Raw genomic sequence first — 26,282 nt, forward strand, 5'->3', positions numbered from 1 at the left:
TCCATCCCTTTGGGGTGGCTCAGGAAGATGCTGGCTCCGGTCGGATCTCCTCTGAGCTCACTAGAGGGCGCCCGTCTTCCAGATCTTTTCCTGGGTTACTCTGGATTCTCCAGATGGAGAATGGGGCGGCAAGGCAAAGAAAACGTTCTATGGCCGCCTGCAGCCCAGCGAAGTCTCCCGAGGCCGGGTGTCGCACAAGAGTCTGAAGTAGCCATGGAAATGAACGGAGAACCGTTTTTACAAAACAAAAGGGAAAAAAATTTATTTGCAGCTCATCTTGGGAGACTTGGGTGCAAGGCGCATGACTGAGGCCGCCCACCTTTCCTGGCAGCCCAGCACCCCTCCCAGAGCAGTCCCGGCTCCGGTTTGGCGGGCACTGCGGTCAGGAGGGGCACCGCAGGGTAGTGTCCCGCCAGGCGGTACCGGCAGTAGAGCCCGCAAGGGCTGCTCGGGGTGAACTTCTGCGCCCGGGGACCGAGGCGGAGTAGGAGTCCGAGGTCGAGTCCCCTTCCTTCACAGGTTAGTACTGATCGTTGTGGCCATGGCCTCGAACTGCTTGTAGGATGGGTTGTTGAGGCCGAGAGGCGAGCCCCCTCGCGCCTGGTTACCGAAGTTCTTGCCGCTTCCGTCCAAGAAGGTGCGAAGAGCGCTGGGCTTAGCGTAATGGAGACCAACCACCGCCCCTCCTAGAAGGAGGCACAGGACGCCTGCGGCAGCGCAGACGTAAAGAAAAAAAAGGGGGGGGCGCTGTCAGGGCTCCGGGACAGAACCCGGCCTGCCCCCGTCATCTGTGGAGCCACCCCTCCCATTTCTTACACACACACACACACACACACACACACAGAAGGACCTCTGATATGGATGGCATGATACAAGGGTTCGAGTGCTCACTGGGCAAGATGCCACACCCTTCTGCAAGATGGGCACAACAGCGCCTGCCTCTACGAACTATCGAGAGGGGCAAAGAGTAATGTAGGTGAACTCACTTTGTAAACTGGAAAGCGCGCAACCGGTATAAACCCCGTCCCTATCCCCAGCCGCCCGGGCCCATCGCTCGGTCCTCACCGGTGGCCAGCGTCACCCAGAAGGCGGCGCCGTAGTGACTGGTGATGGCGGAGGAGCCCAGGTAAAGCGGGCAGAGCGGCACACTGGCGATGGAGACGAAGGACAAGACTGCGAAGATCGCGAAGGCGCCGGTGGCCAGGAGCGCCAGGCCTCCGTAGAGCGGGACCGGCATGGAGAGCAGCGCGTTGGAGAGGAGCCAGAGGCAGAACGCCACCCTGCGGGGACACCGGTGCTGTGAGCCCGCTCCTCCCAGGCCGCGGGCTCCCGCAGCCTCGCGTCCTCTACCCCAGGCCGAAACCCCGGGGTGGTGTGGCGGAAGTGCAGGGGGAACCCCCAAAGGGTGTGGCTGGATCCCAGCCTTTGATGAGGCTCTGGGAGATTCCGACGGTCTGTGCGGTCCTCCTGACCTTCTGAACCGAGGGCCGAGCACACTCCCCGGAGCGTATTGGACACACATGCACACACACACACACACACACACACACGCACGGCGCCTTCCCGCCAGGGCTCACCACAGCGTGGCTGAAGCGAAGTGTCCCGCCAGGCGGTACTGGCGGTAGAGCCCGCAAGGGCTGCTCGGGGTGAACTTCTCCGCCAAGTAGAGAACTGGGTCCGGCAGCCCCTTCTCCAGCGCCTCCGCGTACTCCTCGGCGTAGTCCTCGCCCAGACGCCAGGTGAACTGCTCGTTGTAGTCGATAGTCTCGTTCAGCTGCTGCACCGGGGTCCCTGCGGAGGGCGGCGGGGTCATGGGGCCGCGCCCAGCCCCGGACCCGGAAACTAAGTGGATTCGGATAGTAAAGCGGAGGCGCGAGAGAAACGGGTTTGGCAGGGGTTGGGGAAAACACAAAGGCGAGAGGACCACAAGCTCTCTGTCCCTGTGAGACCCGAGAGGCCCTGCAGCTGCCCCTGGCACACTCCCGCCCAGCCCTCCCCCCGCCCCCTCCAGGGGGTCTGTCCATCCCAGAAGTTCACTGTCGCCCAGCCGCTCACCTGTGAGTGTAATATTTATTCCCTCCAGGCCCACGTGCAGACCCACATGGGCTCGGACGCGGGCTGCGCTGAAGGCCTTGTAGGAGGTGTTGGTGTTCGCTCTACCCACTGACCATTCCGCACTGAAGTGCACCGCTGTGAGGAGAGGCACGGGCGGGGGGGACGGTTAGGGGAAGGGCTGGGGAGATGGAATTGGGAGCGTGGTGATGGAAGGTGGGATACTGTGAAGAGAGATGGGAGTGGAGGTCCAATATGGTCTACATGGTAAGAACCGAAGAGTGGGCACTAGAAAGAGCTGGAAATGGACAGAGGAAGAGGGAAGCCCAGCTCTCCATTTTCCCAGGTTTGGAGTAAGAGCTAAAAGAAAATTTATGGGAGCAAAGATCCCTGAATGGAAACCCCAGATCCCTCTGAAATAAAAAAGGCTCGTGCTGCTTAGTGGGGGTCGGGGGTGTGGCTGTGGACTTGCAGAGGGGCTTCAGTGGGTCAGTGAGGTGCCCTCTGCCAGCCTCCTCCCCCACCCCAGGTCCCCTCCCCATCGGTTGCACCACGCACTCACCCACGATTTCTGCGCCGATGAACAGACTGAGGAGAACTCGCAGCAACCAGAACCAGCGCTGCAGGAACAGGCACCGGGTCAGGCCTGGGTATTATCCAACCAGAGTCCCCCTGCCCCCTGGATATTTAGTGCTCCTGCAACTGCCCTCTCTTGCCCCAAGTCCTTTTCCCAGTTACATTCCTGGTGCTTTGAGGCAGAAGTCAGGCTTCCTTTTCGTGCAAGTCCTTCTGAGCCACTGGCATTTCTGATGTTTTCTGACCTTGTGCTTGCATCTCCCCAACCCCATTTCCCAGTCCACTTTGCAATCGGCCATCTCTCCCTGCCTGGTGCTCTCCCACAACCTTCACCGCCCCCACCCCCCACCCCCTACCCCCCAGCTATCTGGCTCCTGGTCCTGGTTCTACCTCCTGCTCAGGTCACTGCTATGAAAAGGCTCAGTGAGTCCAGAAGTGTTAGGCAGGGAGGGGGCACCTCCCCCAAGAGAAGGAGGCCCTGGGGTTGGTGGCCAAGTAGGAGAGGTATGAACACCACCTCTCAGGCATTCCTTGGTTTCCCAGGAAACCAGTGCAGGACAAGACCCAGGAAGGCTGAGTCTTCCGAGACTTGAAAAACAAGGTAGGTTCTTGGAGAGGGACGGGAACCTCAGGGCAAGTATCCAGTCGGCTACAGCTTTGAATCCTGTGGGGAAGTGTCTGAATCCATATACACATATCTCAACCCAGCACACAAGTGGAACACAGCAGTCTGAGCAGCTAGTTTCTGTCCTTCTGGGGAGGAGTGAATGGGAGTAGGGGGAATGGAGCTGCAGTAGGGGGAGAGGCAAGGAGGCAAGCCAGCACATAAACTAGAATGGGCCCCAGGTGGGTACCTACCTGCTCTTCACAGCAGCCTCCTGAATGACCCACTGGGCCAGGCTCTAACAGTGGTTCTCAACCGTCTGGCCCTTTAAATACAGCTCCTCACGTTGTGACCCAACCATAAAATTATTTTCGTTGCTACTTCATAACTGGAATGTTGCTACTGTTATGAATCGTACTGTAAATATCTGATGTGCAGGATGGTCTTAGGCGACCCGTGTGAAAGGGTCGTTCGACCACCAAAGGGGTCGCGACCCACAGGTTGAGAACCGCTGCCCTAGGATGTCTAGAATGGAACCTCTTCCTGTCCTTGGAAAGGGGTGCGTGCTGCGCTAGGCTTCTGGGTCTGCCCCATCTATGCTTGTCTGACTCTTCCATGGAGGTCCTCGCTGCAGTCTTAATCTGTCCTGGGTCCTCCCGAAACAAGCTGCCCACGACGTCCCCAGACCCCAGCTTCTAGCACCCCCTTACCGAATGGCCACGAATCCCGGGCAAGATGAGCAAGAAGCTGGCAGCCAAGGTCAGGAACACCAGAATGACAATGAGCAGCGGGACGCTGAAGCCAGCGGCGTGCCGGGGCTGGGGGTAGAAAGGCAGCTCGCCATCCCAGAGCGTCATGCTGTAACGAGGCCGAGCGCTGTGCGTTGTCGGGCGGGAAAGTCGGGAGCGGAGCCTGCTGGAGCTGGGAGAGCGCGTCCGTGGCGTCGAAGCTTGAGTTCCACTTCTCTTCACCCCGCCCCTGGCGTGCTAAGGCAAGACCCAAGGGGTTGGTCAAGTCTGCGCCCCTGGGCTGGGGAGCGCAGTCCTCGAGCGCTCAGGGTTGGCCCGGGAGGAGTCGGGTCAGCGGGGAAAACGGAATTATTTCTCACAGCTACCTTTGCAGCTCTGCGGTTTGCTCTGCGTTTGCAAGTCGCTCGGGACCCTGACTCCTTTTATAGCTGCACGGGCAGCGTGCCAAGCAGCGTCGGGGCTTGGAAGTGGGATCTGTCCGGGAAGAGATCATGCAAAGTAGAGGAGGCGGTCGTTATGCAAATGAGAGGAGACCTGCCTCCTAGCAGGGGGTGAGCGCAGAGTCCAGCCGGTCACACCTGTAACCCGTCTAGCCAGAGTGGACACGCGCGCAACGTGCCTCAGAGGACCCGGAGCGCTGGGCGAGAGCGCAGCGGGGAGGCTGAGCTGGTGAGTGGCTGTGGGAATGGGGTGGTGGAGGCAGGAAGCAGAGCAAAAAAGCAAAGATTCCAAGAGGAAAAAAGACTTCTGATCCCCACGGGGGCTCTAAACCAGAGGTTGGACCGGGGCTTGGAGCTCGATCTTCCCATCCCTCCAGTCCATGCAGAGACATTCATTTCGGAGGATGAGGCGCTGCATGTGCTGGCCTCCAGCTTACTAGCCCCTTTCCCTCCCCTGCTTTCCTGCTTTCTAGGAGAAGCAGTTCCCCAGGCGGGGAGGTGAGGGCTGTCACGTCCGCCGTCTTCCCCAAAGAGCAGCGTGCCGGTGCGGGTTTTGGTAAGGCTTCTAAAAGCTTCGCCCCCGAAGTGAAAACAGCTGATGCCTCCTCCTTCTGTGCCGGCTGTAGGCTTTGGGGACGCCAGCTTTTTGTCCCTCACATACCACCTCCTATTCCCCAGGCTACAGGCTCGGCATGCTCCACGTAAGACCAGAGACACTGGTGCTTCTGGGAGCTCTACTGACCGGATCCCTGGATCCGGCGGGTAAGCAGCGGGTGCCCTCCCGGGGGTCACTCAGTACCCCTGGGGTTGAGGGAAGGGAGCAATGAAGTCAAGCGGTTCCCTGAGGCTGGAAGATCGGGTCAGATGGCTGCGCGGCTCAGCAGGCTGGCAAACGTCCCAGCGCAGCCTCCACGCTGCGCAGGCACAGCCGCTCGGGTCGGTTTGGGGACGCTGGGCGAGCCGGAGAAGCGCGGGCTGAGGTCGTCGGGTACCCGGGGCGTCGCGGGGAGGCTAGCCCTGAGGGGGCCACTCTCTGACCCACAGGCGGCGCGGACGCACTCTCACTGCCCTGGGAAGTGCAGCGCTATGACGGCTGGTTCAACAACCTGCGGCACCACCAGCGCGGCGCTGCAGGTGCGTCCTGGCGAGGAGCCTGTGGGGGAGCGCACCGCCAGCCTCCCGGCTGCCTGCGCAGCGAACGCCTGTGCATCCCTGCGGGGGCCAGGAGACCAGGGAGAGGGGTCTTGTCCCTGGTGAGGGAAGAGGAGGGCAAAGTTCGGGGCTTGTTGGGGACGGAGTGCCCTCACTCAGCCTGTTTCCTGCAGGCGGCCCATTGCGACGCCTGGTACCGGCCAATTACGCAGACGGTGTGTACCAAGCTCTGGGAGAGCCGCAGCTGCCCAACCCGCGCCAACTCAGCAACGCCGCCATGCAGGGCCCAGCCGGGCTGGCATCCCGCCGCAACCGCACCGTGCTGGGGGTCTTCTTCGGTGAGGGCGACGTGGGAAAACACGAGGGCCGACCCACTGAGCCCCTCTGCAAGTCCTCAGCCACACACCCGACCCCCTCTAAGCAGCACGAGCCTTTTTTCATCTCAGAGGGATCTGGGTTTCCATTCAGGGACCTTTGCTCCCATACATTTTCTTTTACCCCTTATTCCAAACCCAGGAGTAACCCCGGCCCTCCGTTATAGTTCTCAGGAGCTGAGTCCCCTGCCAGCTCTCCTCTCAATAAGATCATACTCTCCTTCCCCCCATCACCTCCCCCCTTGCCCTCCCCCCCCCCACCTCCGCTAGAGGAGGGGAGGTAGAAGGACCTATTAGGAGATGGGGACTGGCTGGGGAGGGGGCTTATATTAATTATATTGATGGTCACAACAACTTTGCAGATTAGAAAAAGCCACAGAGCTGTTGGTAACGCTTGCACTCGAACATCTGCCTTTTGGCTCTTGAGAAACTCGGCCACAGGAAGTGGCGATTCTCACCAGTTCGCCCCCTGGCACGCAGGCTACCACGTGCTCTCGGACCTGGTGAGCATAGAGAGGCCTAGCTGCCCCGCCGAGTTCCTCAACATCCACATCCCACGTGGGGACCCCAAGTTCGACCCCAACTGGCGCGGGGATGTGGTGCTGCCCTTCCAGAGGAGCCGCTGGGACCCCAAGACCGGACAGAGCCCCAGCAACCCCCGGGACCTGGTGAGATGGGCAGGTGGCCGGGCAGGAGCTGGATTCCAGGCGGGTGGGGCTCTGGGCTCCGGGTCTGGCAGGGTCGTGTGCGGAGAGGACCCCCCTCCCCCAAGGCCCTGGCCCTGGGCCTCCCTTACCCGCCTCGACCACCCCCTTGCCCACCTGTCAGACCAACGAGGTGACAGGCTGGCTGGACGGCAGCGCCATCTATGGCTCCTCGCATTCCTGGAGCGACGCGCTGCGGAACTTCACTGGGGGGCAGCTGGCGTCGGGGGCCGACCCCGCCTTCCCCCGGGACGCGCAGGAGCCCCTGCTCATGTGGACCGCGCCCGACCCCGCCACGGGACAGCGCGGGCCCCGGGGGCTGTACGGTGAGGCCGTGGGGCGCCAGGGCGGGCGGGAGGGCGGGGCGGGCTGGGGTCTGCGAGGTGGCGCTCCCCTGGGTCACACCCGCTCCTCTCCTCCTGTGTCCCCCTGGCGGATGCAGCCTTTGGGGCCGAGCGAGGGAACCGCGAGCCCTTCCTGCAGGCGCTGGGCCTGCTCTGGTTCCGCTACCACAACCTGTGCGCGCAGAGGCTGGCCCGCGAGCACCCGCGCTGGGGGGACGAGGAGCTGTTCCAGCACGCGCGCAAGAGGGTCATTGCCACCTACCAGGTCGGTGCCACGGCCCTCCCCGCCCCACCCTCCTGCCCTGGTCCGCGGGGACTCTGCTCCCCTGCAGAGTCCTCCATCCTTGGACACCGGCCACCCAGAAACACCCTTTACTGGGACAGCTGGTGACCAGGACTTCCCTTGCTCGCGGGACCCCCTGCTCACGTGGAGAGCTAAAGTCTAGGGATGACAGAGAGGCAAAGTGCCACTTACACAAGAGAGTTAGCTGCCCGCCCCCCAATCCCTTGTTCCTTGTGGGGAGAGGCTCAGCTCCTCTCCCATTTGAGCTGCCTTTCCCATGACTGCCCCTGCCTGGTCTTCCTCTCCCACTTAAGCCTCCCCTGGCTCAGACCCTCCTGGCCTGGCAGCTGGAGCATTCGCCCCACCTTTCCTCTCTCTTGACCCTCAGAACATTGCTCTGTATGAGTGGCTGCCCAGCTTCCTGCAGAAAACACCCCCAGAATATACAGGTGAGGGCATGGGGGGCACCTGTGTTGAGGGAGGTTGTGGTTAGGATCCATAGGTGGAAAGAAGACAGGTGGATGCCTGTTATGGGAGGATGGAGGGTTCAGGAGTTTATTTCTCATATTCCTCCCATGGGGCAGGGTACCGCCCTTTCCTGGACCCCAGCATCTCTCCAGAGTTCCTGGCAGCCTCTGAACAGTTCCTCTCCACCATGGTGCCCCCTGGCGTCTACATGAGGTGAGGGAGAGGCTGGTGATGGGAGGGGAGGCAGCACTGGCAGAGGTGGTGAATTAGTGGGCCTGGGGTCCTGGAGCGTTTTCTACACCTCTACAATGACGTGAAGGAAGCAGACGTTGGGGTCCTAAAACAGGACCCTGGGATAGGAGATTCAGCCTTAACAGGGAAATCTCCCCAGCTCCTTATAATGACTGAACTTCAGTTGCTGAGAGCAGGATTTGTCCATCAGCTGGATAACCCTTTTCCCTCCTTTCCTTCCCACCCTGTGGATTATCTTCAATCCACACACATTGCCAGAACTTCAAGGAAGTTCAGGGACTATCCCTCAGACCTGGCCAACCCCCTCTGAATCCCTCACCTAACTCAACCCCATCTTAGCTTCTTCTCTGAATCCCCTCACCACATTCTTGATTTCCCATTTCAGAACTGCCAGCTGTGATTTCCAGAATATCACCAAGGGTCTTAACACCTCCAGAGTTCTCAGAGTCTGCAACAGCTACTGGACTCGGGAGGTCAGCCTGGGGTCAGGGTCAAGGGAAGGTGGCTCAAGGTCAGTCTCATTACATAGGCTGGGGAAAGCAACAATTCCAATTCTTGAGTGTTGCTGCTCCAGGGTGGTGGGAGATGAAGGGTAGAGGAATCAGAAAATTATCTGGGGACAACAGCTCAAGAGAGTCTGGGACTGGCCAAGGGACCCTTGTCCTGTGGTCCAAGGTTAGAGGGATTGGGCTTTGGGAAGGGACCTGAAAGCCTTCTTGACTGAGAGTCTTGTTTATTTCCAGAACCCCAACCTGAACAGTGCCCAGGCAGTGAATCAACTGCTGCTGGGAATGGCCTCCCAGATTTCAGAGCTGGAGGACAGGATAGTGGTTGAAGATCTTAGGGGTGAGCTCTGGAACCGGAAGGGAAAGGGGCCCAGAGGCCTGGCAGCCTGGGGATTCTTTTGAGTTAATCAACAGGTAGACCTATGGTACCTACAGTGCAGAGACAGAGATACACTGCAAATAGCCATTAGAAGAAAATAAGCTTTGAAAATTTCCCCTCAACTTACAGTTTAGTGTTGTTTTCATTCTAAATTGCCTATGTCTGAGTATGTGGGGGAAGGGCGGCACCACAATCTCTTCAATGCTTAGGTCTCTAAACGTTTTCATTCAGTCCTGTCTTGAAGTTAAGGAGGTAAAGGCTAGGGAATTTTCTGCTTGGTAACTAAAACAGTCTTGAGTCTTAGGGGAAGCGACTTAGCAGAAAAAGTCTCTTGTGCCATGGTGACATGGACTCCACACCAAGGCAAGGATGATATGGATACAGTCACATGTGGACAAGTGCTGGGGGCGGGAGAGGGGGAGGGTAGTGTCAACAGCCCAATTGGAGGCTATTGGGCAAAGAAGGGTTGAAGTGACTGAGCCTATAGTCTAGTCCTCTCCCCTCCTTAGATTATTGGCCTGGCTTTGGCAAGTTCTCCCGCACAGACTACGTGGCCAGCAGCATCCAGCGTGGCAGGGATATGGGGCTGCCCAGCTATAGTCAAGCTCTGCTAGCCTTGGGTTTAGAGAACCCGAAGAACTGGAGTTACCTCAACCCCAATGTGGACGCCCAGGTCAGGAATAGTAATGATAATAATAGCAACTAAAGCTTTCCTGTGGCCCTACTGTTCCCGGTCCTTGACACATGTAATTCGTTTAATCTACGTTAGGAATGTGGGAGGGTAGATACTACTATTATCCCCGTTTTATCAATGACATAGTTGTGAAGTCACTCATAGATGCAGGATTTGAATTCAGCCACCTGATTCCAGAGTATGTTCCTCACCACTACATCATCGTACCATTCCTGCAGGGTAGCCCCTGGGTGGGTGCCATTGCCCTATTCCTGCGGGGTTCCTCCCCAAGAGTTGGGTGACTCTGAAGCTGCTAATCATTGGGGCCAGGCAGTCTGGGTAGTGATGGTCACAAGAGATATCCTTGGGCATTTGATAGTGGTCTCAGCATGGGCAGGGATACACTGGTCCTCCCACAAGATTTGCCACCAGCCGAGGGGGCTGCCTAGAAAGAGACCTGAACAGCAAGCCAAGTAGCTGATGGGGTTCTATGTTTGAGGGATGGGGCAACAGTGGCTGCCCTCCCCAACACATAGACACACCTGTGTACACACAGACCTCACCTCCTGTGGTTCCCCAGGTGTTGGAGGCCACAGCTGCCCTGTACAACCACGACCTGTCCCTGCTGGAGCTACTCCCTGGGGGGCTCCTGGAGAGCCAGGGAGACCCCGGACCCCTTTTCAGTGCCATAGTCCTCGACCAGTTTGTGCGTCTGCGGGATGGTGACCGTTACTGGTTTGAGAACACCAGGAATGGGTAAGGCCTGCCTGGCTCCCACTTGGGCTTGGGCCCAGATCCTCTGCCTGTAAACCGTCCCCATGGGCTCCTGATTCCCAACTGGCCCCACCTTCTTCCCAGACCCTCTGGGTCTCTTTCCTCACCTGGGTACCTGGTGCTGAGGTTGCTAGAGGCCTACAACCCCTTCCCATCCTCAAAATCCTTGGCTTCCTCCAACTTAGGCTGTTCTCCAGAGAAGAAATTGCAGAAATCAGAAACACCACTCTGCGGGACGTGCTGGTGGCTGTCACTAATGTGGACCCCAGTGCCCTGCAGCCCAATGTCTTTATCTGGCATGAAGGTAGGTGGCCTGGGAGAATACAAGAGATGGCTGCCAGAGAAAGAACCAAGGTTTGAGGGATCACTTGGTGCTGTCCAGGGAGCCAGGCACCAGGCAGCCCCCTCCTTGTTAGTCTAGGAGGCCTGCATTAGGCCATCTCCCCCACTAGAGACTGGACTAGTTCGCAGGCTGCACCCTGTGGTCAAGCTGCGGTGAGTGCTGCGAGATGGGATATGGGAGGGGACTTTTGGAGGGGAACATGTTCCAGTGAGGTGAGCCTGGGAGAGAGGAGGGTACCTGTTTTTGGTTTTTTTTTAAAAATATATATTTTATTGATTTTTTACAGAGAGGAAGGGAGAGAGAGAGAGAGTTAGAAACATCGATGAGAGAGAAACATCGATCAGCTGCCTCCTGCACACCTCCCACTGGGGATGTGCCTGCAACCAAGGTACATGCCCTTGACCGGAATCGAACCTGGGACCTTTCAGTCCGCAGGCCGACGCTCTATCCACTGAGCCAAACCGGTTTCGGCGGTACCTGGTTTTTTACAGGAGAGAGGGAGGATGCTTGGCCAAGGAGTAGGACCCTCAGGCTTTGAGATTCTTTTGTGCCCTCTCCCTCAGGTGCACCGTGTCCTCAGCCCAAGCAACTCACAATTGAGGATTTGCCAACCTGTGCGCCCATGACCGTGACTGACTACTTCGAGGGCAGTGGTCCTGGTTTTGGTATCACCCTCGTGGCTCTCTGCTGTCTTCCTCTAGGTGGGCCCTTCACCCCCTCACCCATCTTTCTTCTCCTCCTCCCCCTTCCCACGGTCTGTCCCTGCCCCTCATTACCTGCTGGCTTGCAGGGCTAGTTTCTTGGTATAGTCGAAGCCGAAGCCGGGCACAGTGAGCCTTGGGAGGTGGCGGGGGTGGGTGGGAGGGGCAGGCAGCAGCCAAGCCTCAGTAAAGCTTCAGGTGAGGGGCTCCCCTACCCACTTGCTCCTTTTGATCCCCTTCAGTGAGTCTGCTTATCTCTGGGGTGGTGGCCCATTTCCGGAGCCGAGATCTCAAAAGATTACAAAAGAAAGGCAAAGAGAGTATGAAGAAGGAGGCAGCCAAAGATGGAATACTAGGTGAGATGGGACTGAGGAGGAGGGAGCAGGTGGGGGGGGGGGGGGGGGGGGAAGAACCAGGTTACAATGTGGGGAGAAAGCCAGATTTTGGGATGCCTGTTCTGACCGGTAGAGTGGAACTGGCCTGAGGGCAGGGGCCCGGGGACCTCTGCTGAACTGCTCTGCCCAATCATCTCCTCTGCAGCGATGGAGTGGCCAGGCCCTAGGGAGAGCAGCTACCCCGTCATCATTCAGCTGCTCCAAGACAAGTGTCTTCAGGTTCTGGATATGCGACTCTCTGTGCTGCGCACCATCCAGCTGCGGCCCCTGCAGCAGGTCAACCTCATTCTGTCCAACAACCGTGGATGTCGCACCCTGCTGCTCAAGATCCCCAAGGAATATGACCTGGTACAGCCCATCCTGCCTCCCCTCTCACAGCGAGTCCTCTCGAGTCACCCTCTTCTTAGCTACAGAGCTCATCGTGAAGGCTGATTGTGGGAGAGGCACTCCTTTCAGAGGTCCTCTGACCCTCCTTCTGACCCTCTTGGGCCACTCACCTACCCCCAACCTAAGGTTCTCTGAGGGGAGGCTGAACCAGAAGCTCAAGCTCTGAGCATTGGCTCAGCCTTCCTCCCACCCAGGTGCTGCTGTTTAACTCCGAGGAGGATCGAAGAAGCTTCATTCAGCATCTGCAAGACTCCTGTGTGCAGTGGACTCTGGGTCTCCACAGGGCTGAGATGGGCGAGAATGAGCTGTTCAGGAAGGCTGTGACCAAGCAGCAGCGGGGCCGCATCCTGGAAGTCTTCTTCAGACACCTTCTTCAGGTGCTATGGCTGTGCGTTTTGAAGATAGGACCAACCCATGGGTTGGAGGAAACCTTGGCCTGATAGGACTCTGTATGGGTGAACTAAGTTTCTGCTGTGTGGGCTGGAGACATCCTAGCTTTGCCACTCACTATCTGTGTGACCTTAGGCAAATCACATGACCTCTGCTCTGTATCTTAGTTTCCTCATCTATAAAACAGCCTATCAAAATAGGATTCATCCCATTGGATTGTTGTAAGGATTCAGTGAGACAATCTATATTAGTGGTTCTCAAAGTGTAGCCCCTAGAGACGAACAGCAGTAGCCTGAACTTGGAATTTGTTAAAAATGCAAATCTTTAGCAGCCCTCACCCCCCTCACTTTGCTCCAGACCTAGTGAATCAGGAACTCTGGGGTTGGGGCCCATAAACCCGCCAAGGGATCCTGATACACTCCAACATTTGAAGAACACTGTTCTATGTAGTATTTAGCCCAAATGCTTGGTACAGCAGATCTTCTGATATCTTTGATGAGATGACATAGGAACTTAACTCAAGCTTATATCATGAGCCTAAGGTAAAATTGGTTTTGTTGTACCTCGTTTTGCTTAAAGTCACAGGACCTATTGATGACATTGAGGACTTAACTGTAGATTGTAGACATTTAACAAATGGTTGCTACATATAAATGACTTTTAAAATCCTTGAATAATGTGCAGAGACCAAATCAGGCACATGGCAGCTTGTCTGAATTGGTAAGAGAACATATCTCTAGCCTCTTCCTGCCTGTCCACCCATGTCAACTACATCTTCTGTCCCCAGTATAAGCTTTCTCACTGAGCATTCCCAAACCTTGCCCCTTGCTGCTCCAAGCCAGGCCCAGCACCATTCCTACTGTATAAAGTTCCTGGATCTTGGGTCCAGGGAGAAAATGCTAGAGATTGAAGCCACTCCCTCTACAGGAGAACAGGGGCCCAAGTCAGGAGTATATCTGAGGACTGGGGGTAGCCACAAGGGCTTCCCTTTCTTAGTTGGACTTTGGAGAGATGTGAAGGGTCACTGAATTGCATTCAGCCAGGCCTCACTTCCTTCTCTCCTTCCCTCTACTGCTGCCTGGGTACAGGCGCTAGACATCGACCAGGCTGGTGCAAGGGCTCAGCCCCTGGACTCGCCACAGGAGGTACGAGAGGCTCTGACATGTGAGCTGAGTAGGGCTGAGTTTGCTGAGTCCCTCGGCCTCAAGCCCCAGGACATGTTTGTGGAGTCCATGTTCTCTCTGGCCGACAAAGACGGCAATGGCTACCTGTCCTTCCGGGAGTTCCTGGACATCCTGGTGGTCTTCATGAAAGGTAGGTGGATGGTGGGCCATTCCAGGATCCAGGGTTCTTTCAGCAGAGAGATGACCTGTATCCCCCTTTCTCTTCCCAGGCTCCCCAGAGGACAAGTCCCGCTTGATGTTCACCATGTATGACCTGGATGCAAATGGCTTTCTCTCCAAGGAGGAATTCCTCACCATGATGCGGTACAGGCTGGGCCCTTCTAGCCCCGAGACTTCCTGATGTTTTCAACAGGAAAACAAGTCAGGTCAGAGGAGTGTAGGCAAGGAGGCAGCCTCCACTGAGAGCTGGCCCTCAGTGCGTCCTAGACTCTCAGAGCAGCCAGCTTCACAAGTTTGTCCCTTCTGTCCCCAGTATAAGCCTTTCTCACTTAGCATTCCCAAACTTTGCTCCAGGAGGGTCAATATCTGCGCTTTTACATCAGCCAGAAAATTCTCCCTCCCTAGTTAGAAAAAAAACAAAAAACAAAACCACAACCAACACTAATATGACCACTAACAAAAGTCCACTAACCCCTTCTGGATGCTTCGGGATCTTTGTGAAGTCTACAGCATGTCTAACACTGCTCTATACAGTGAAATCACAGGTGGATGGAGCATGGACAACCTTAGTCACTCTTCCAATATTAATCACCCTGATTAGCAGGAGGAGGAACACAGAGAGTTCCTCCATTTTCTGACCCTTCTCTCTTACTGCCCCTTAAGCCATTTCAGGTTGTAGTGTCTTTTTTTTTTTTTTTTAAATATATTTTATTGATTTTTTTACAGAGAGAAAGGGAGAGGGATAGAGAGTTAGAAACATCGATGAGAGTGAAACATCGATCAGCTGCCTCCTGCACACCCCCCACTGGGGATGTGCCTGCAACTGAGGTACATGCCCTTGACTGGAATCGAACCCGGGACCCTTGAGTCCGAAGGCCGACGCTCTATCCACTGAGCCAAACCGGTTTCGGCTGTAGTGTCTTGATAAAGATCAGTTTTGAGACTTCTTATTCCTGAAGACAATGCTCCAGTAGCACAGTCCCCTTCAACTCTATAAGGATGGGGTTCATGACTTCTTTGTTTCCTGCTGAATGCACCTCCTCTATGCTGTGATTGGCACATAACAGGCATTCAATACACAGTTCACTGAATAAGATGGAATAAATGAACAAATGAATGAATAGAATGCATACAATAGCTCAGGACCTTTTAAATGTTCTCCCCCTTTAAGCCTTTCTATTGACTTCTGTATTCCCCTTGACTGCCTCATCCCTCTCATAGTCCAGATACCACAACTGGACGTGGGCTTCTAGAAGGGATGGGGTGAAGTTAGCTGACTGCATTCTGTACCGCGCTGGGTGTGCCATTGCAGGCCCGGGCCAGAGTACATCCTATGGAATTTAGGAGAGGGTCCCTGCCCCCAAGGCATGAGCTTCCACCTTCTCATCCTATCCTCAGTGTGTGGACCTTCCTCAGTCTCAGTGGGATGATGTGTTTCTCAGTGTGATGGCAGTGCTTGCTGTACTGTGTGGGAAAAGCTCTTTTTCTTCTGGGCTCATAGTTTCATCCCAAAGCACAGCTTAAGAAAAGAGTATGGCTACTGCTGCTGCCACTGTGGGTGCTGTCTGATTGGGTGTGGAAACAATCCTGTCTGTGCTTTGAGGTTTTGGCACGAGGAAGCAGCGACCATTGCAGCTATCTGCCCCCTCCCACCCCCAGTTTTCTATGCCCCCACTGGACTGTGAAAGGGGGAGCCCAGCGATGGTGTGGGAGACATAATACGAGAGAGATCCTGTCAGAGGCAGAGACCCTGTCATGGCACCATGGCATACCTGGACATGTCCCTACACTAAGTGGACATTCATCCCAGCTGTAGATGTCTCCCTGTTTGAAGGTTGCTATCTTTCCTTGGTCAAGGTCATTTTCAGTTTTGTTCTGCCTTTTGAGCTCGTGGTCACCCCACCCAGCTTAGTGTCGGGTACAGGCTGGATGAATATCTTCTCGGTGTTATTTCCAGGGTCACCGGCAACAACATTAGATCATCCATGGCCCGCCCCACTCTGCACCTGCCTGAGCCTGACCTCGCCAGGTAACAGGCTGCTCTGTCTGGTCCTCTCCCAGGTCCTTCATTGAGATCGCCAACAACTGCCTGTCCAAGGCCCAGCTGGAGGAGGTGGTGGAGTCCATGTTCCGGGAGTCGGGCTTCCAGAACAAGGAGGAGCTGACATGGGAGGACTTCCACTTTATGCTGAGGGACCACGACAGCGAGCTCCGCCGCACGCAGCTCTGTGTCAGAGGTGAAGGTGTGTGAGTATGTAAGGAATGGTCAGAGTCAAGGAAGGGTGTGTCCTCAAAACGAGACTTCCTGATGTATAGAACCCAGATCTCATTTCTGTCTTAGTCCTTGGTGCTTAGCACTGAGTCAGGCATGTGTAATCAAGGGTGTACTACAGCCCTGCACAAAAATGCCCACTGAGGATTCAAAAGTGAGCTGAAATCCAGCCTACATTCTGCCCACCAAGCCATGTGCATTGGTCTGGATTGTATCTGGCCAGAGGAAAAGGCACTGCTTTCTTTACACAAAGGATCTGCAGGCCCAGGCGTCTACCTGGAGAGGGTTCCTTTTCCTAATGGCACAGAATTGCCACATTGTCTAGCAGTGGCTGCCCTGTGTGCAGTGTGGGGAGTGAGGGGAACAAAGCTGGAGCAGGAGATGAGGACATGACCAAGTCACTGGCAAGTGCCATGGCACCCTTCCCAGAGGGCTGGGTGGTGTTGGAGGGACAGTCTTCCACCCCACCCCACCCACCTCATGGGGAAGCCTCTTTTGTTCTCTCCAGGTGTTGGAGACATCTTTAAACCAAACATCAGTTGTCGAGTTTCATTCATCACTCGAACTCCTGGAGAACGGTGAGAAGGAATGGGGCATTGGGAAGTCCATTTGGCCAGGTACCCTGCAAAGAAATGAAGAAAGTAGGGCTGGCTGAATCTGACCCTGGGGTCAGTCATTGACCTATGAAAGTTACTCTTAGTGCATGGCTAGTCCTAGCCCAAATTCCAGCTGCCTCCCACACCCCATGCTCCTCAGGAGCCTGGCTCTCTCCTGCCTCTCCAGGACAGAACCATCCTATAGAACAGATGACCAGATCATATTTATTCATTCTGCCTTGTCTCCTGTCTGCTCCTCTCTGACCAGTTTTATGGGCAAGTTGTGTGAGCAGGATGGGTCATAGGATCCACTCCTACCCCACCCCACCCCATCCCCAAGCTCTGACCTGACAGTTCTCCTCTGGCTGCAAAGACAAGGGGAGAACCAGACCCACTTACCTTTTCTCAGCTCCTGCTCCCAGAGAGGGGGGCTCCCTGCCTCAGAAGTCCCAGAGCTTGGAGGACCTGGGCTGAAGAAGAGGTTTGGCAAAAAGTGAGTGTTTCCTACACCCCTGGGCCCAGGAGACATGGGGAGAGATCTTAGGGTCTTTGGGTTCTGCCCACACCACCTTGACACACAAGAGACCATCCTGAGTCTTATTCCATCAGTACCTAACTTGACTGGAGGGCTATAGAGTCAAGTGATCAATATCCTAATCTTCAGGCTAGAACCTGGCACCCAGACGCGACACCAAGTCTCCTGGCTCCTGCCTGCTTTGGGCAGAGCAGTGAAGCCTGTGCAGGGAGCAGGAAGAGGGAAGGACAAAGCAGACAGGAGGAAGAGGGAGTGAAGTAGGGTAGTGGGGAGACAAAGGAGGGGGTGGATAAAACAAATAAAGATGAGAGGCAAAGGTTTGGGGGGTTGGGAGTCTACCCCCCAAAAACTTATTTTGTGGCCAATTCTGTCCCCCAGGGAGTCACCAGGTCTCCTTCATGGGGTGATATTTTTTAAATTTAAATACATTTTTATTGATTTCAGAGAACAAGGAAGAGGAAGAGAGAGATGGGAACATCAATGATGAGAGAGAATCATCGATCAGCTGCCTCCTGTACGTCCCCCTTTGGGGGCTAGCAACCCAGGCATGTACCCTGACCAGGGAATGGGACCGTGACCTCCTGCTTCAGAGGTCGATGCGCAACCACTGAATCACACCGGCCCGGCTGACAATTTAGGGGAAGCCAGGGTGCCTTGACCTTACAGCTAACTGCCTTCCCGGCTACAGGGCAGCGGTGATCTCTCCGCCGCTGTACACGAAGGCGCTGCAGGAGGAGAGGCAGAGGGGCCTGCTGGCCCAGAAGCTGCAGCAGTACAAGCGTTTCGTGGAGAACTACCGGCGGCACATCGTGTGCATCACGATCTTCTCAGCCATCTGTGCGGGCCTGTTTGCAGAGCGCGCTTACTGTACGAGCTCTGGTTTGGGGCAGTGGATGGGCAAAGGGAAGCCCTCTGGTTGCTCTTCCCGCTCCTCAGCGTCCCACTCTGTCCCCAGACTATGCCTTTGCCTCGCCACCCTCGGGCATCGCACAGACCACCTTTGTGGGCATCATCCTGTCTCGGGGCACGGCCGCCAGCGTCTCCTTCATGTTCTCCTACATCCTGCTCACCATGTGCCGCAACCTCATCACCTTCCTGCGGGAGACCTTCCTCAACCGCTACGTGCCCTTCGACGCCGCCGTGGACTTCCATCGCTGGATCGCCATGGCTGCTGTTGTCCTGGCTGGTACGTGGCTCCTGGGGAATCTCATTGCTGCAGGCCCCTGGGACTAGCTGTGGGGGAAATAGTGAGGTGACTGGAACTACTTTTACTTCCATCTCTCCCCCTGTTCCTCCTCTTTCCCTTGGAGTTGCCCAGGGTGGCATCTCTAACGATCTGTCTCTTTCAGTTCTGCACAGCGCTGGCCACGTGGTCAATGTCTACATCTTCTCAGTCAGCCCCCTCAGCATGCTGGCCTGCATCTTCCCCGGCGTCTTTGTGGATGACGGGTCAGTTCTGGGAGGGTCCCCTAGGGACACCTGGGCACATCCAAGGGTATAATAGAAAAGAAACAGATGGTCCCAGACACTCCACTCCCTCACTGAGTGAGGGTGAGATGCCAGCCTCCTTGGGGAAGCGGAGAGGGGAATTCCTCAGCCTCAGGAAGGAAGCTGGCCGTGATTGGCCAGGGAAGGATTTTGGGAGATGAAGTTGGAGACTCTTTCCCACATGCACCTCACACACATCTCAGCCTATTAGCCATTCACTGGGCAAACAGGTATGGAGCACATCTGATGTGGCCATCCAGGAGCCAGAGAGTAGGGATGCCAAGGCACATGCAATCACTCAGCAAATACTTACTGGACGTTTCCTATGTGCCTGGCACTGTTTGAGCATAGGGATAGGGCGCTGAGCAAAACACATACCCCTGCCCTCACTGAATTTATAGAACATGAACCAAGCACCGAAGGAAGCAAAGATCAGGCACAGTAGGAGAGTTGAGGACAACACTGGAGGAGGAATTGCTGCGAGAGCAGAGGATGGAACTGCGGGTGATTGGGTGGCATGTTCCTTGGAAGGATGGTGGGCCCTCTGGGTGGAGGCCCAGTCACCTCAGCCATCAGGGCCGGCAGGAAGAGAAGCATGTTGTGACAGTGGCGGAGCCCCTCCTGCCCCAGCCAGAGGTCCCATGTGCCTTTGCCCCACAGGTCCCAGGTTCCCCAGAAGTTCTACTGGTGGTTCTTCCAGACAGTCCCAGGTAGGGAGTGGGGCTGTGTGAGGGAACTGGGGGTACGGTCTGAGGACTTCTGCTTTTGTCTTCATGTTCCCATGAACACATCTGTGTGTATAATAATTAGCGATTCTCTTGCTAGCCTCCAGGACAAGCCCCAGCTGCAGCCCCCTCAGGCAGGCTGTTCCGGGAACTAGGGAGGGATGAGGGAGGTCAGGGAAGGAGGGCAGAATGGGGGAAGAATGCTCTTTGCACTCTCAGTCCAGGCTGAAGTCCTGAGATGCTTCTCTGTCCCTGCATCCCGTACCTCCAGGTATGACAGGAGTGCTTCTGCTCCTGGTCCTGGCCATCATGTATGTCTTCGCCTCCCACCACTTCCGGCGCCGCAGCTTCCGGGGCTTCTGGCTGACCCACCATCTCTACGTCCTGCTCTACATCCTGGTGAGGGACTTTTCTGGGCAGGGCCCGGCCATGGGGTAGGAGTGAGCACTCATGATGGGAGGGGGAACAGGCTGTATTGGACACAGGATCTCAAACGGAGACCTTGAGGTCTGAGATCCCAGTCTCTGAAGCTGATTCCATCCCCATTACCCAGCCCAGGCCCAAGGCCCAAGCAGAATGTATCTGGGCAAGGGGAGGGCAGGCAGGGGGCCTGGCTGGGCCTCAGCCATACTAACTGGCTGTGTCTCCAGATCATCATCCACGGCAGCGTTGGCCTGGTCCAGCTGCCCCGTTTCCACATCTACTTCCTGGTCCCGGCACTAATCTACGGGGCAGACAAGCTGGTGAGCCTGAGCCGGAAGAAGGTGGAGATCAGCGTGGTAAAGGCCGAGCTGCTGCCTTCAGGTACCAGGCCTGACCTGACCCTGGGTGGGGAGCACGGGAAGTTGACTCAGGGTGTGTGGGACGACAGCTTCCCAGGCCTCCTACCCCGCCTTGAGATAGCCTCTCTGGGACCCCTGCAGCATTCCTGATGCAAATGCAGTCCCTGGAGGACTTGTAGACAGTGTGAAGTGACTAGAAAAGAGATAGCTGAAAGTGCCGATGAAGGCGTTTAAGGGCAAGAGAGACCCTCACACGTGTGGCCTGGGTGCAGGGCAGGAAACCATATATCCCTTTCACAGCCAATTCTGCAGAACAATCCCCTTTCAGAGACAGGCCAAGGGCTCGATTGTGAGACTGTTGTTGAGAGCCATTGCTGGCTAAAGTGGGCATTCACATCGCTGTAGAGGGTGATGAAGATGATTTTAGGTGTCAAGGAACCATCCAACCTTTAGGACTCACATAGTAAGAAAATTAACCTCATTTCTACTTTATTTCAATCAAGATTACTTAAGGACAAAGTTGCAACAAGGTGTTAGTTGGCTTTTGTACTCTCCAATACCTGCAAATCTCCTTTTTCAGCAAAGAGAGAACAGGCCCGAGGTTCAGCTGTGGTCAGGCCACAAAGGGTATCCAGAAAAAATTTGATAAAACATGGTGCCTTCTATTTAGAGGACATGATATTGGTTTTCCACCAACCTTAGTGACCTAAACCTAGTTGTCAAGGTAAATCAAATTGAAAAAGTAAGTCAATTCAAAGAAAAACATAAGTGATAGTTCAGGGGTTATGCAGATATGGCTATAGCAGTGGAAGTTTGGTAAGTACTGAGTTGGCCCCTGGGGAACCAGTAGGCTTGTATCCAGGACAGTGGTATCGGACCTGAATCCTATGTGGGAACAGAGATCTGAGAGAAGAGAGGGGCTGCAACAGGAGAACAGAGAAACTCTCATGTTACCCAGGAAACAGAGGAGGGGGTCCTCTGACTCCCAGCCTCAGGAGCCCAATTTGCTCAGACCATGTGACTGTTCCCTGTGCCTCAGGCATGTGGAGAGGACAGGGTACCTGCCAGTCCTTAGGTTCCAGAAGCAAGCCTTCTAATCCCTGCCCTTCTCTGCCCATGACCCCAGGGGTGACCCACCTGCAGTTCCAGCGGCCCCCAAGCTTTGAGTACAAGTCAGGACAGTGGGTGCGGATCGCCTGCCTGGCTCTGGGGACCAATGAGTACCACCCCTTCACACTGACTTCTGCGCCCCATGAGGACACACTCAGCCTGCACATCCGGGCGGCAGGGCCCTGGACCACTCGCCTCAGGGAGATCTACTCACCCCCGACCAACGGCTCTGACAGATACCCGAAGGTGCCCATGATTGGGAACCACTTGGGGCTCTGGCATTGACAGACGTGTCTCTGTCCTCTTCCTCCCAGAGTCTGGAAGCACCAGATACCTCAAGGCCAAGCTGGGAGAGGGTTGTTTGCCTCAGAATAGGCTAGAATGTACCTGCATCTTTCTTCTCCTTATACTCACTCCCTGCCCCCTGCCTCCCGCCCCCGCCCCATTTCTAGCGTCAGAGCTGGGGCAGGTCTAGGCTCATTCCATCCCCCTTCTGTTGGCAGCTGTACCTTGATGGACCATTTGGAGAGGGCCACCAGGAGTGGCATAAGTTTGAGGTGTCAGTGCTGGTGGGAGGAGGCATTGGCGTCACCCCCTTTGCCTCCATCCTCAAAGACCTGGTCTTCAAGTCGTCCTTGGGCAGCCAAATGCTCTGTAAAAAGGTGAGTGTCTCTCTCCCATTCTTCAAAGGAATCCGAATAGATGGACTGTGTTCCCACATCACAACAGAACAGCATTAGAAAAAGCCCCTGGCTCATAGGCACTAGGTCTGCCAGGGCCATTTATACCCAGTTTTCTATGTACCAAATGTTCTGAGGGAGGGTAGGAAGTGTAGCCAGAAGGGCCTCTGCTTGGATCTGTTGTTTAGAAGCCTTGGGCCAAGCTTGTGGGTCCTGACAGAGGGTCAGTGTCTGTGGGTAATCTGGGGCTTCCTAGCCGCTCAGGGGAAGGCACGCGGGATGGAGGAACCTTGAGTTGAGTCCTCAGCTCCAGCCATGTGTCCCCAGATCTACTTCATCTGGGTGACACGGACCCAGCGGCAGTTCGAGTGGCTGGCTGACATCATCCGGGAGGTGGAGGAGAATGACCACCAGGACCTGGTGTCCGTGCACATCTACATCACCCAGCTGGCTGAGAAGTTCGACCTCAGGACCACCATGCTGGTACGTCAGGGCCGGCCGGGCAGGATGGGTGGGTAACCATCTAGGCTAGGAGCTGCCCTGGTTCTGCCTGGCTCTGACCTTCTTCCTCCAATCATTCTTCTAACAGTACATCTGTGAGCGGCACTTCCAGAAGGTGCTGAACCGGAGTCTGTTCACGGGCCTGCGCTCCATCACCCACTTTGGTCGCCCCCCTTTTGAGCCCTTCTTCAACTCCCTGCAGGAGGTTCACCCAAAGGTTAGTCCCAACCTCACCCATCTTGGGACTCTGGCCTTCCCCACCAGGACATCCTGACCTGTAAGCACCCTATGGCTCTATCTTGAGTGGAACCCCCGCCCCCCACACTGAACTTGGCCCCAAGATAAGGAAGGCTTAAACTCCCCACCCCCTTCCCATCTCCAGCTCAAGTCTCCTCCTTGTGGTCTGGGGTTGACGCCCTGGTCACTTCAGTCAGGCTTCAGAAGCAGCTTCCTCCCGGAAGTGAGCCTCTCAAGCCTGCAGGACCCTTCTTTCTGAAACCACTCTCCCCACATGCACTTGACAGGTACGGAAGATCGGGGTATTCAGCTGCGGCCCTCCAGGAATGACCAAGAATGTAGAGAAGGCCTGTCAGCTCATCAACAGGCAGGACCAGGCCCACTTCGTGCACCACTATGAGAACTTCTGAGCCCACCCTCCCTGGTGCCTGCTTCTCCTCCGAGGACTAGCCCACCTGGCAGTTTCTTTGTCTGAATTCACTTGTGGCCTCAGTTGGACAGCCGCTCCCTCATTACCCCACATCCACATCGCCCATGCTCTGAGAAGGGAGAGGAGCCCTGGCCTGTATGGCTTAGTTGGTGGAGCATCATCCTGTGCATTGAAAGGGCACCAGTTGGATTCCAGTCAAAGCACATGCCCAGGTTGCCAGCTTCATCCCTAGTAGGAGGTGTGCAGGAGGCAGCTGATCGATGTTTCTCTCTCATCGATGTTTCTAACTCTCTATTCCTCTCCCTTCCTTTCTGTAAAATCAATAAAATATATTTAAAAAAACAACTGTGGTACATCTACATAATGGAATACTATGCCACCATAAAAAAGAAGGAACTTTTACTATTTGCAACAGCATGGATGGAACTGGAGAGCATCATGCTAAGCGAAATAAGCCAGTCAGAGAAAGATAAATATCACATGATCTCACTCATATGTGGAATATAATGATCAACATAATTTGATGAACAAGAATAGATCTAGAGACAAATTGGGGGAGGGAGGGTAAAGAGCAACCAAAGGACTTGTATGCATGCATATTAGTATAACCAATGGGCACAGGCACTGGGATGGTGGGGACTTGCCCGGGGTGGGAATGGCTGGTGGGGAGGGGTCAATTGGGGAAAAAGAAGACATATACAATTTAAAAAATCTCATCTGTAGAATCAAGATACGCCTAGATTCAAACTTGGCTGCTCTACTATTTACTATCTTTGGAACCTTTGTTTTCTTTAAAAAAAAAAAAAAAAAAAGGAAAGGAAAGGAAAGGAAAGGAAAGGCGACCCCTACAGCTCAAGTCACTGCAGGTTGTGGCAGACCAAGTTGGGAGAGGACAGCCCCTGCCTTCTGACAGCTGTGAAGGTGAAGAGATACAATAGTATTTTCCTTCAAGAGGTTCCCATGTCTGGTTATCTTCCACAGAATCAATGTGGAAGATATTTTTGGTACTTTCTTGGCCTAGGCATTTGAAGGAGGATGGAATGGGGATGTGAGAACAGGGATGAGTGAGAACTTCCTCGGAGCCCAGTTGAGCTGTGATGCTTAGAAACTGGTCAGCCCAAGTGCCTCAATTCAGTCTCTAAGGCCTTTCCCTCCTCCTCACCCTCCACCCCTTTATGTTCCAAGAGGGTCAGGAATCCTGAGGAATAACCTGGGAACAAAGGTGGCTCCCCAACCCTGATGTTCCTGGTGTCAGCCAGCAAAGCCCATTGTCCTGACCTCCTGGCGGGTCCTCTCTGAGCCCACAGGAGAAACCCTAAGACTCTGGGACCAAGGGAGTCCAGGTTGTGGCCCAGACATCCAAACTCCTTCCCAGTTCACTTCCACAGCAGTTGGGTAACCAGCTGACTTGGTTTATCCAAGGCTCTCCCAGTTTTTGCACCGAAAGTCTCTTGTCCTAGGAAATCCCTCACTCCCAGGCAAATCAGGACCATTGGTCACCTTACACAGGACTCAACCTGGGATGTCATCTCCAATTTTGGTTCTTTAAGAACCTTCCTTTTCCTTCTTTAACTTTCTCTTTCCTAAAAAGCTGAGCTTTAAGTTTTTAAAAATTTTGGTGTAATTTACATTCAGCAAAGTGTATAAGTCTTAGAGTTACCGTGTATTACTTAGTGTTACCACTTCATCTATATCTCCCCAGAAACTTCCCTTGTTCCCCTTAGTCAGTCTCCCCCAACCCCTAGAAGCAACTGCTGCTGTGATTTCTCCAGATTAGTTTTTCTCATACTGAATAGACTCTTTTGAGATTGGCTTCTTCACACAACACAGTGTCTGTGATTGGCCCATGTTGTTGTATGCATCAGTAGTTTGTTCATTTTTATTGCCGAATTGTATTCCATTCCAGAGATGTACCACAGTTTGTATATCCATTCTTATGTTGATGGACACTTGGGTTGTTTTTAGTTTTTTAAAATTAAGAATAGCCCTAGCTGCCCTAGCCTGTTTGGTTCAGTGGACAGAGTATCAGCCTGTTTCTGAAGGGTTTCGGGTTCAATTCTGGTCAAGGGCACATGCCGGGGTTGAGGGCTCGGTCCCCTGTGGGGGCGTGCAGGAGGCAGCCAATCAATGATTCTCTCTCATCTTTGATGTTTCTATCTCCCTCTCCCTTCCTCTCTGAAATCAATAAAAAATATTTAAAAATAATAATAATAGCCCTAGCCAGTTTGGCTCAGTGGATAGAGTGTTAGGCTGTGGACTGAAGGGTCCCAGGTTCGATTCTGGTCAAGGACAATGTACCTTGATTGCAGGCTCAATTCCTGGACCTGGTTGGGGCAAGTGCGGGAGGCAATCAATCAATGTGTCCCTCTCACATCAATATTTCTCTCTGTCTCTCCCTCTCCCTTCAACTCTCTTAAAAATCAATGGAAAAAATAACCTCCGGTGAGAATTAAAAAAAACAAAACAATAAAACTGCTATGTACATTCTTGTACCTGCATTTTGGTGGAAATGATGCACTCATTCCTCTTGGGTCTATATCTAGGAGTGAAATTGTTGAGTCATGGAGTTTTCCAGCCAATAAGCCCAGTGGCAGGGAGTTTCAGGCCAGTTCCACATCCCTGCACCAGGCCCCTCTCCTTGTTGGTCTTACCCTACCGCTTCTGACAGGCCAAACGCATTTGGATCCCAATCCTCTATATTGAAGGAATCTCTGACAGAACTGGAAGGACACTGGATCAAGAGCTAAGAAACCTGGATTCTAGTGTGAATTTTACCACTACATCACTACAGAGAAAAATCCCTTACCTTTTCTCTCTGAGTCTGTTTCCTCATCTATTAAATTGTCTATGCAGGCATTAGGAAGTCAAATAACAATACTGGCCCAGGAAATTATACAGATGAGAAAAATGTATGTGTTGTATACCAATCTCGGCCTATTGATAACCAGGGTTGTGAATGGACCATTCCTTATGGTTCTTATTGTGATTGTATAAGATGTCCTCAGCCATCACCATTAGAAAACTTTGAAAGAGTCAA

The 26,282-nt window shown here is 54.5% G+C and overlaps 2 protein-coding genes across 2 annotated transcripts; one reads left to right on the forward strand and one right to left on the reverse strand.

Annotated features, from left to right (window-relative positions):
* Nucleotides 1-234: 234 nt before the first annotated feature.
* On the reverse strand, nucleotides 235-4,168 carry DUOXA2 (dual oxidase maturation factor 2). Its single transcript, XM_070404774.1, has 6 exons — nucleotides 3,943-4,168; nucleotides 2,615-2,672; nucleotides 2,056-2,190; nucleotides 1,578-1,791; nucleotides 1,066-1,280; nucleotides 235-707 (listed from the first exon to the last, which is right to left on the reverse strand). Exons 1-6 carry the CDS (start codon nucleotides 4,087-4,089, stop codon nucleotides 514-516), a joined length of 963 nt encoding a protein of 320 aa, XP_070260875.1. The 5' UTR covers nucleotides 4,090-4,168; the 3' UTR covers nucleotides 235-513.
* Nucleotides 4,169-4,896: 728 nt separating this feature from the next.
* Nucleotides 4,897-23,590, forward strand: DUOX2 (dual oxidase 2). Its single transcript, XM_070423515.1, has 34 exons — nucleotides 4,897-4,977; nucleotides 5,100-5,183; nucleotides 5,466-5,555; nucleotides 5,747-5,911; nucleotides 6,428-6,615; nucleotides 6,776-6,977; nucleotides 7,094-7,260; nucleotides 7,667-7,727; nucleotides 7,863-7,959; nucleotides 8,384-8,471; nucleotides 8,742-8,844; nucleotides 9,393-9,556; nucleotides 10,137-10,312; nucleotides 10,516-10,634; nucleotides 11,237-11,374; nucleotides 11,617-11,730; nucleotides 11,915-12,117; nucleotides 12,351-12,533; nucleotides 13,635-13,860; nucleotides 13,940-14,033; nucleotides 15,951-16,132; nucleotides 16,670-16,739; nucleotides 17,167-17,250; nucleotides 17,981-18,159; nucleotides 18,248-18,478; nucleotides 18,642-18,741; nucleotides 19,441-19,490; nucleotides 19,777-19,904; nucleotides 20,156-20,309; nucleotides 21,414-21,643; nucleotides 21,901-22,059; nucleotides 22,405-22,560; nucleotides 22,667-22,795; nucleotides 23,103-23,590. The coding sequence occupies exons 2-34, from the start codon at nucleotides 5,114-5,116 to the stop codon at nucleotides 23,223-23,225; spliced, it is 4,623 nt and encodes a 1,540-aa protein (XP_070279616.1). The 5' UTR covers nucleotides 4,897-4,977; nucleotides 5,100-5,113; the 3' UTR covers nucleotides 23,226-23,590.
* The last annotated feature ends 2,692 nt before the right edge of the window (nucleotides 23,591-26,282 follow it).

The sequence above is a fragment of the Myotis yumanensis genome, unplaced genomic scaffold (genome assembly GCF_028538775.1).
Source record: "Myotis yumanensis isolate MYYU_CA2020_CCGP unplaced genomic scaffold, mMyoYum1.0.hap1 SCAF_1, whole genome shotgun sequence".
Taxonomy (NCBI): Eukaryota; Metazoa; Chordata; class Mammalia; order Chiroptera; family Vespertilionidae; genus Myotis; species Myotis yumanensis.

Excerpts from the sequence above, each read along its gene's own strand:
- DUOX2 (XM_070423515.1), top strand. The coding sequence starts at position 5,114 with ATGCTCCACGTAAGACCAGAGACACTGGTGCTTCTGGGAGCTCTACTG. Across the intron at positions 8,845-9,392 it reads AGTGGTTGAAGATCTTAGGG|ATTATTGGCCTGGCTTTGGC; the intron begins GTGAGCTCTGGA and ends TCCCCTCCTTAG. Across the intron at positions 18,160-18,247 it reads GTTTGCAGAGCGCGCTTACT|ACTATGCCTTTGCCTCGCCA; the intron begins GTACGAGCTCTG and ends CTCTGTCCCCAG.
- DUOXA2 (XM_070404774.1), bottom strand. The coding sequence starts at position 4,089 with ATGACGCTCTGGGATGGCGAGCTGCCTTTCTACCCCCAGCCCCGGCAC. Across the intron at positions 2,673-3,942 it reads CCGGGATTCGTGGCCATTCG|CGCTGGTTCTGGTTGCTGCG; the intron begins GTAAGGGGGTGC and ends CTGTTCCTGCAG. Across the intron at positions 2,191-2,614 it reads CATCGGCGCAGAAATCGTGG|CGGTGCACTTCAGTGCGGAA; the intron begins GTGAGTGCGTGG and ends CTCTCCTCACAG.